Source organism: Sarcophilus harrisii, chromosome 3 (assembly GCF_902635505.1).
Source record: "Sarcophilus harrisii chromosome 3, mSarHar1.11, whole genome shotgun sequence".
Taxonomy (NCBI): domain Eukaryota; kingdom Metazoa; phylum Chordata; class Mammalia; order Dasyuromorphia; family Dasyuridae; genus Sarcophilus; species Sarcophilus harrisii.
The window spans coordinates 261,893,200-261,903,491 of record NC_045428.1 but is presented as its reverse complement, the minus strand read 5'-3'; the positions used below and the strand labels follow the sequence as shown (position 1 = coordinate 261,903,491).

Here is a 10,292-nt window from a genome sequence, read left to right as displayed (position 1 = left end):
TAAAGATGGACTGAATGTTTCCATATTGCCCTCTGAAAACCATCATCAATCAATGCTGAAGCCAAAATCATATATCTTTAGTCTTTCTAGCCAAACTTTCAAATGAAGAACAGATGGTGGGGTTTAATTATTCTTTTAAATAGTATTTTATTTTTTCCAAATAACTAAGACAATTTTAATATTCTTTTTAAAATAAAATTTTAATAAATTTTAAGATAAAATTCAATAAAATTTTAAAAAGAAAATAAAATTACCCAAATTTTCTCCATTATTATTCTCTCCTATATAAACTGATAAAGAATTTGATATAGTTTATATATGTACCATTATGTAAAACATTTCCACATTATTTATGCTATAAATGAACAGAACAAAAGAAAAATATTAATATAATATGCTATGTCTTGTATTCAGATTCTACTGGTTCTTTCTCTGGGAGTGAACAGCATTTTCCAACATGAGTTTTTTGGAACTATCTTGAATCATTGTGTTGGCTAAGAAGAGTCAAGCAAATCATAGTTCATCATCACAATGTTATTATTGCATACATTGTTCTGGTTCTGCTAACTTCATTTTGAATCAGTTTATGTAAGTCTTTCCAAGTTTTTTCTGAAATTTACCTGTTTGAATTTCTTATAGCAAAATAGTATTCCAGTATATCTATATATCACAGGTTAATCAGTTATTTCTCAATTCATGGTCATCTACTGAGAGCCAGTTAGGGCTTCAGAAAGAACTGAGAAAGAGTTAATGGGGTTTTTGATGTTTGACAACCCCAGGAGAAAAACCAGGAGCAGAGCAGAGGTCTTTACACAATATTTGTCAAACTAATCAAGTCTTCTAATACTATCAATCATGATGGCTTGCAGAAAATTATGGCAAAATTTGGTAGCTTGGAGAAGTTTATTCATACTGTACATTGGTTACATGACAGTACCCTTACACAACAGACAATGCTTTTGCATTTTTCTAGTTACCAATGGAATAAAACAGGGCTGTATTCTTGCTCCCATGCTTTTTTAGCATGATCTTTTTAGTGATGTTGAATGCCTTCAACAGAGATGAAAATGGCATCAAGGTCAGCTACTGCACTGACAATAAGTCATTTAACTTGAAAAGTTTATACTCAATGCAAACTCTGAGACAGAGATAAAACAAAGTATGGCTCAATTTTCTGTTGCTTGTGCTAATTTTGGACTAACAACTAACACCAAGAAAATAGTTCTTCACCAGCTAACACCACACCATCCATACATGGAACCTCTATTATAGTAAATGGGACAATTCTGAACGCCTTGAATAAGTTCACTTACCTTGGCAGTGTTCTTTCCATGAAAGTACAAATAGATGAAGAGGTTGATGCATACATTGTCAGAGCTAAATCAATATTAAGGAAAGTGTGAGAGAGAAGAGGTATTAGATTTTCTACCAAAGTAAAGGGTTACAGAATCATTGTGTTAGCCTCATCTGGAAGTCTACCAGTGCCATGTGCGGAAATTGAACTGTTTGCATTTGAATTGACTTAGAAAGATTCTGAAGGTTATCTGGCAAAATAAGACCTGGCTAGGTCCTTTCTTGAGGTGAGCATTTAAACTCTACTGAGCCCTGTTATTCAAATGCCAAAAACATGCTTGCCTAAAAGACTTTTTATAATCAGTTCACACAAGGCAAGTGCTCACATGGAGCTCAAAAGAAGCAATATAAGAACTTGCAAGGTCTTTCTGAAAAAGTTTGGAATAGATTCTGGAGGCCCTCTATTGTACTCTATTGAATGAAGCAGAATTGCAGTAGCTCAAAGAAATGTGAGATGCACAAATTTAGAAACATCTCCACTCCAAATGTTCATGTGTCCAATCTGTGTTTAAGTATTTTAAACTCATATTGGTCTTATTTGATTGGTCTGACATTTGATCACACTGTCCTTGACCCCAAACATAGTGATGCTGTTTTGAGCCTCTTTTTGAATTAAAGACAACAACAAATCAACAACTATTTGAGAAAGGTCTTTATCAGAGAAACTTGCTGTAAAATTTGTTGATATTACTTCAATGTCTATGGTAGCTCTTAGCAAAATTACTCCTTTTAACGAGGTCTATGTTTGCTTTTGCTTTACCTGAGCTTATGATTATTACTCCTGTCTTTTTGTTTTTTTGCTTCAACTGAAACTGCTTTAACCTTTTATTTAATTCTTGGTGTGGCTTTGAATTTTAATTGGTTGGTTCTGATTTATAATCCATTTTGCTATCTATTTCCATTTCATGGATTAATTTATTCCCTTCACATTCACAGTTATTATTACTGTGTATTTTTTTCTCTATCTCATTTTTTTCTTTTTCTTCTTTTCTCTCTTTTTATCTTATCTGTTCTCCAAGTCTATTTTGTTTTTAACTACTTTGTCCCTTTATTGGTCCTTTCTTTTATCATCTCTCTTTCTCTTATTCATTTCTTTTCCTATTTCCCTATTGGTAAATTACATTTCAGTACACTTAATGACTACTGTGTATATATATTCTCTTATTCTTAACCAATTCTAATTAGAGTGAAATTCAAACATTACATGCCATCTACCTCCCCCCTTATTTTCTCCTCTACTCCTTGCTGTTTTTTAATATTAAGATTTTTCCCCCATTCTACCTCTTCCTATCCCCTTCTTCTAGTGAATACCTCTTTTCTCACTCTTTCAATTTTTTTGAGATTATTTCAACATAATCAACACATTCATGACATATAAATTCCTTTTAATTGTACTAATAATGATAAAGTTCTTAGGAGTTACATGTACTATCTTTTCATATGGGAATATAAATAATTTAACTTTGCTGATTACTCTTTATTAATTTATGCACTATCATGTATACATTTTTATGTTTCTCTTGAATTTCTTCAAATTTTCTATTCAGCTCTTTTTTTAATCAAAAATGCTTGGAAGTCCTTTATTTCTTTAAATATCCATTCCCCACCCCAAAGAATTATACTTAGCTTTGTTGGGTAGCTTATTCCTGATTGCAATACTAGTTCCTTTGCTTTCCATAATATTATCTCCCAAACTCTGTGCTATTTTTAACACTGAATCTGTTAAGTCTTGTGTTATCCTTACTGTGGTCCCTTAATATTTGAATTATACCTTTCTACCTATTTAAAATATTTTTTCTTTTACCCAAGAACTCTGGAAGTTGATTAAAATATTCATCAAAGTTTTCATTTTGGATCTCTTTCAGACAATGATTGATGGGATTCTTTCCTTTTTACTCTCTGGATCTAAAATATCAATGTGGTTTTCTTTGACAATTTTTTTTCAAATATGATGTCTAAACTCTTTCTTTGATCACGTCTTTCAGATCATCTGATAATTCTTTAATGCCTCTCTTTTCCAGGTCAGTTGTTTTTCCAGTGAGGTAATTCACATTTTCTTCCCCTCCCCCATTCTTTTGACTTTGTTTTATTTTTTCTTAATGTTTCACTAAATCATTTACTTCCACTGGCTTAATTCTAATTTTTAAGGATAGTTTTCTTCAGCAAACTTTTATACTTGTTTTTTTATATTACCTCAAAGAGAGGTATTAAAGAATTAATGGGAAATTTTAAGGGAAATGTTAAGAAAGTTCCTCTGGGTTGCCTCTAATTTGCCATCTTGACTCCACTGGTAGCCCCCTACTCATTTCTTATACACAATACTATTCCATCATAACCATATACCACAACTTGTTCAGTAATTCCTTAACTTGTGATCTTCCCCTCAATTTTAATTTTTTACTATAACAAAAAAAACCTGTTATAAATATCTTTGTCCATGTAGATAGTTTCCTCTTTCTTTGATCTCTTTGGGATAGACCTAGCAGTAATATTGCTGGACCAAAGATAAACATGTTTTCTAGTCCTTTGAACATAGCTCCAAATTAAGGAACTTAATTTTTGCAAAATTTTGATAAACATGTTTTAATATAATTTATTTCCATAGAAAGGCAATGCATTTCATTTCATGCACTTGAAAACATTATTCTGAGAAGGGTTCCCTAGGCTTCTCTAGATATGTCTATACCCAAAGAAATTACAAAAAGGATTAAGGACCTTTGCTAATCAAAAAGACTCACAACTTCAGCATCATCCCTCACTTCCCATATTCTTTTCTATCCCAGTTACCAAAAGTTGCAGTTTCTATCTTGGCATCTCTTACATCCAAACCTTATACTTTGTACATTTAAAGCAGGGAGTCCTGTATTTAAATCTCTCCTTAGAAACTTGTTATGTGAATACTGTTTAATTCCATCACCTCCTTGAGTTCCATTTTCCTCAGGCTGATAAATGAAGTGGTTAGGTTTGTATCTCTAATTCTATAATCTTATGGACTTTGTAAGATTCAGTTCAAACATCACATAAATCTTGATCACTCTAGTGAGTGATGTTTTCCACTTTACCCATATCAAAATTATCTATTTTTCATTACGACTATGATATATGTTAATCAAATAATAAACTTTTTGAGTGTGGGAATGCTGCTGTTTCTGCAAATCTTCATTTCCTGCAATATCAAACACAGTATATACTTAATAAATGTTTGTAATTAATTTGAATGGTTGCCAATTATTCCCAATGTTATTTTATATATTTTAAAAGGACTTTAGTTTTAATGGTGTCAATGAAAATCAGTAAAATGCAAAGGAAATGAAAATGAAAAATGAAAAAAAGTGCTCTTCATTCCAACAATGACTTATTTTTTTTAACCTGGAGAAATAATGGATTAGCCTGGAGAAATAAGCAGAAATAAGCATACAGAGGAAACATATTTCATTACCTAACACTAGAAAAGCTCAGCTTCCAAAGACGATTATGCTGTGGTGCAGCCCTTAGAAAGGATGTAGCAATTTTAAATATATCTAAAATTTGAGGTTGCTTTTCATTCATTTATAATGAAACCTATAAGACAAATATTTAAGTCCCCATTACACCAGGTGACCCCAGGTGACAATGGACAAGTAGTGCTCTGTGATGTCAGACTGATGTGTCAGATCTCCTTTCTGGGTTGGGACCAAAGGATTGTCTTAATAAGTGTTTTTAAAAGCACATAGCTCTATATTCCTTGTAACTCTGTATGCAGTCCTCTTAGGAAGAATTATTTATTTCTCTGACGTAACTAATTTATTGTAATTTTGTTTTTGTTTAATTTATTAGTTAATTAGAGGAGGCTTCTAGTCCCTAAGGCTACTGGAAATTTGAGTGATGCAATGGCCTCACATTTGGACATTTAACCTCCTTTGATTCTTGCTTTTCTTACTGCTACTCCTGGTAAGAGACTTCTTTGGGACTGGGTGAACTGGGAAGTAAGGATAAGGTGGGGGTAGGGGCAAGAGAGAGTCTAGTTGATTTAAATTTGTGTCTGAATTTTGCTGCCTGTTTCTTTCCATTTCTTTTAGTAAATACCACAACATTTTTCATAATCTCAAAATAACATTTCATGTCTTTGAATTGAAAACTTGAACACAAAGAGGAAACACCTTTTAAGGACAGGATTACTGGCAATTGAACCTATAGGCTTATGGGAAATTTTTGCAAAAAATATTTGCAAAGCTAGTCTTAGAAGCCAAGAAAAGAATATCACAAAACCATTTTAGTGACTTAGATTTGTCCTAAAGAAAATATAAGAAGGCACTTTCTTACCTTTCTTTGTAGAGATGAGAAATTATAAACGTGAAGCAGTGTATCTCATCTCAGTTTATTTTGACATATTAGTTTTGAAGAGCAAAACAATTTATTTTTTCATTCTTCCTAATAAGTGAGATAGATGGCTTTTAGTGGAAGTAGAGTGAAGACTATATTAAATAATATAAAGACAACAGATAATAATAGTAACTATTTTTAAACAGAAATTGAGATTGAGGAAGCAAATGAAAATATCATAGAAATCACTGGGAAATATTTAGGATTTTGCTCTATAGTTTCATTTTTTCAATTTAGAAAAATTATAATTCTTTCCTTCAATTCATATCTTTACAAAAATTTACATAACATTTCCTTTTTTTAAATTTTAATAAGAGCAAGGGGAATGGATGAGATGAGAGATGGGAATTTGTAAAAGAAAAGAAAGTGACTAGCTTCACATTTTAGATTTAATAATGTTGAGGGTGGGTAAATAAATACACACAATAGCTCTCTGTTTATTAACAATTCTCCAAAATGGGGATGTTAGGAAGTTGCTTTGAAACAGAGGTTCTTAGTCTAGAGTCCCCCCCAAAGTTTTATGTTTGGTATTTTTTGGTTAAACTCTTAACTAAAATTTACCATTTCCTTTGATTATTTAAAAAATTATTCTGAAAAGAGGGTCTGTAGGCTTCAGCAGACTGTCAAAATTGGGAGTCCAAGCTGAAAAAAAAAATGTTCCAAGTTTAACGTTTCATTTTAAAAATAGTTATAAAAGGATCATCTTTTCATAGATTTTTTTAAAAAATCCAGAATTATTGCCATTCTTTATTAATATCTTATATTTTCAAGGAAATCCTTCAGTTAAAAAATGAGGAAAACATTTGGGGCATTTCCAAAAGGGTGGGCTCTTTGATTTTTATTTATTTCAACTAGACATTATTCCATCCTATCTCTCTTTGTATTTTGTGTGTGTGTGTGTGTGTGTGTGTGTGTGTGTGTGTGTAAAATACTCTTCCATCTGAACCTGACCCTGTTCTCAGGCCCAATTGGTCTTCTGGAAAGAATGCATGATTCAAGAAATCAGAAAACCTGGGTTCTAGCCCTGTCTTTTGTCACTTATTATCTTATGAGCAAATCTCTTAATCATCCCACCTTAATATTTTGGGTTTAAGTTCTGGCTTTTATAATTTAAATATCAGCCATACCTATGATCTTGTGCAAGATTCCATGTGTATCATTTTTCTCATGTATGAGCTAAGGTGACATAGAGGAAAGAATACTAGCTCTAAATCCTAGAAGATACTAGCTGTGTGACCCTGGGCTCTATTTGCCTCAGTTTTCTCAATTGTAAAGTTGAGATAATAGCAGCACCTTTCTCCCAGGGTTATTATAAGAATCAAATGAGATGATATTTAGCTAAGCACACTGCCTGTCATCATCTACTAGGTGCTATATAAAGGTTAGCTAATTTTGTTGTTATTAATATTATTAATTTTAATAATACCTCTACCTCATAGGTAGTTTTAAGAAAGCACATTAAGTATAAAATTTTTACAGGTCTATAATAATCTCTTTTCATATCTGTCAAATGGAGATAACGTGTAGCTTACTAAGAGTGCTAAGAATTTCTGATATAGATCTAACAAAACAGTTTTAGGTAAAGACTTTGAAAAGCTTAGAATGAAATGTAAGGCTCTACTTCTGTTTAATCCCTGACTATTATCTCCTCTCCCCACCCCCATTCCCTTTTTGCAGTGGATATGGTAGCTCCTTCCCCTCATTTTCACTGTCTCTTCTTCATCTTCAGCCTTGGTCCTGGTTCCTCAAAAACATGTTTCTTACCAGACCCAGTCAGTGCTGATATCATGTCCACTACATCGGATTACACCATTGTCTGAATTTGGTTCACTTTACCTCCAGGCTGACCAAATGGCTTACTTTAAACATCAGATCATCACTATTAAGTCCTCTCCTCATCACTTGAATGATCGCTCCCAATTAACAGACTCTGGGCTTCAGGAAAAAGCTGTGCCCCTTGTGAGTAAGAAGAAGACAAATAAATTATCCCAGCAAACCAACCCTGAAAAACATTCTGGTTTGCTCTTCAGGAGTAGGACTCCACGCAGTGGAATTCTGTATCCTAGGGATCACCAGGCCAACATAGTAACCTTAAGGCCTTATAGCAGTAAGACCAGGGCCAGAGATGGGCCAGCAATCTCCAATCGCAAGACGGAGCCAAATCCCAGTCCCTCAAAAGCATGGAAGGTAACATCAGAGTTACGAGGTAAAAAGCTGAGCAGGGCCACAGTTACAACAGCACATTATCCTGATCCTAGCTCCAAGACCACAACTAAGAGACAAGCATCAGCTGCTAGGAACCAAGCGTGGAAGAAGTTGCATTCTGAACAGCAAGGGAAACAAAATTTGGGTTCCAATGAGCAAGCCAAACTCAAAGTTGCTTCCCAGCACCAGCCTAACAGCCCTAATGAGTCGTCCACACATCTACTCAATAGATTCCAAAAAATAACACCACCAGGTCCTGAAACCAAGACAAAAAAACAATTAATTAAGAGAAGTTGGACAAAGTTTTTCCATGATTACAATAACCAGACCATGATTCCTTTGAGACACCAATGTCAGACAGAGTTTGCCCTGGGCCTTGTCTCTGATGATTTACTTCCACTGAACCGCACCTATATAAAATCTGAGGGACCCTTGAGCATATGCATGGTCTGTGGATGTCAAAAAACATTTAAGCCTTATATTGTTCCCCGAGCCAAGACTCCACCTTGTCAGGTCTGTTCATCCAGATCTCAATCAAGGAAGACTCAGTCGCGCCCTGATGCCAGTACCCCAATGTCTCTACCAATGCTCGAACCCCGCTCAAGGGTTCCACTTCATCCCAAGGTTCAAGACATACCAGTCCCCAAAAAGCTTGCTTTACCTTTAACTGACACTCCAAAAAGACGTTATTACCAGACTAAGGCTACACAGATCTCTGACTACCAAAATGAAGAACAAGACCAGGTCCAAACTAAGCAGAAGAGAAGTGCATCCAGATATTTATTTAATATCAAACCTTATACAATCGAGGGGCAAACTCACAATACAAAATTTGTTGATGACATCATAAGCCCCTTCCCCAGGGAAAAACCAAAAAGTAATTTCTCTAATGAGGTTCGCGTGTGGCAGATGAAAGACTATCCCAGACGTACCCACTGGACTAATCGATATCTGTCTGCTAATGATAACTCTGGGTTAGCTTGCTCATGGCTTCCAAAGAATTCTTATCGTGTTGACAGAAAGATCACTGTACCAACATCTTTGCCTAGTCCACAGAAGAAACGTGTCAAATTTCTTGTTGAAATGCCCCAGTCAAAGAACTACCCCAGTCTGGAGAATCAAAGTATCTTTTCTTCTAAACGCAGGCTCTTATACCCTACACCAGTCTTTCCCTTGTGCTCTTACTCAGAGACTGTACCCCTGGCTCCATTAAAACCCAAACTCACTTGGCTTGACTTCATACGTTACAAATATCGCCAGCGAAATGAGGAGAGAGCATCTCCAAGTCAAAAGTTGTATGAGAGAGAAATGCCCTATACAAGCAGGAACAGCATAAGAGAGATGTCAGTGAGACAAAATCCATGTCATATTTCTCTGTTAAAGAAATTTGAAAGTAGGATAAACAATTAAAACACAATTTTTTTCTTTTGTATATCACTTGATCCCTTGTATGTTGTTGTCTCTTAAGCTTGGGCCTGAACTTATGTATTATTTGAAATATGGAGTCAGCACAGCTTGCTTTTCCTTGGGGTTGATAAGAGAAACCAATTATAGATCCTCTTAGTCAATAAGTATATTGATATTTACTATGCGTCATTCACTGTGCTAAGTGTTAGCAATACAAAGTCAATCAGTAATTAGCATTCATTAAGCATAACTTGTTTTCCAAGGACTTATTAAGTACTGGATTTCTAAAAAAAAAAAAAAAGTTTCTGTTCTTAAAGAACTTACAGTCTAATGAGGCAATAAGTGAACAACCATGTATCAAATATGGATAGTTGAATGTTGGTTGATAGATATATAGATATATACATATATACACTCATTTTGTTCCAAGAATTGAACATAAAATACCAGGGGCCTGAACTATATGTATGTGTGTAAGTATATGTATATGTATGTATGTATATATATATATATATGTGTGTGTGTGTGTCTATGTGTGTATGTATGTATGTATGTATGTGTATATATGTGTGTGTGTGTATACATATATACACACATATATGCATATATATGTGTATATGTATGTATGTATATATATGTATATATATGTGTGTGTGTATATGTATATATATATATGTATGTATATATATATATATATATATATATATATATATATATAATTTGCAGGAAAAGATGATTTGGAGCAATTGTCCATGACTTTAAATGCAAAACAGAAGAGGTTGAATTTTATCCTAGAGTCTAGAGTCTCCTGGTAGCCACAGGTCCTGTATTCAATAGAATATTCACAACTGCATTTTTTTGTAATAGTAGTCAGACATTTAAAAAGCATTAAGTAACTACTGTGTGCCAAGCCCTGTGCTAAGTGCTGAGGATACAAAGAAAGGCAAAACAATCCTTGCTTTTTC

At 33.9% G+C, this 10,292-nt stretch overlaps 1 protein-coding gene across 2 annotated transcripts; it reads left to right on the top strand.

Moving 5' to 3' along the window:
* Positions 1 to 400: 400 nt before the first annotated feature.
* Positions 401 to 9,775, top strand: LOC116422349. 2 transcript variants are annotated; one of them, XM_031959442.1, is made up of 3 exons: positions 401 to 588; positions 5,170 to 5,283; positions 7,445 to 9,775. In XM_031959442.1, the coding sequence occupies exon 3, from the start codon at positions 7,567 to 7,569 to the stop codon at positions 9,328 to 9,330; it is 1,764 nt and encodes a 587-aa protein (XP_031815302.1). In that variant the 5' UTR covers positions 401 to 588; positions 5,170 to 5,283; positions 7,445 to 7,566; the 3' UTR covers positions 9,331 to 9,775. The 2 variants fall into 2 exon arrangements, with proteins under 2 accessions (XP_031815302.1, XP_031815303.1); XM_031959443.1 differs by lacking the exon at positions 401 to 588 and having other exon boundaries at positions 5,058 to 5,283.
* Positions 9,776 to 10,292: the final 517 nt, after the last annotated feature.

What these genes read in the sequence shown, in the direction of transcription:
- LOC116422349 (XM_031959442.1), top strand. Translation starts at nt 7,567, where the DNA reads ATGGCTTACTTTAAACATCAGATCATCACTATTAAGTCCTCTCCTCAT.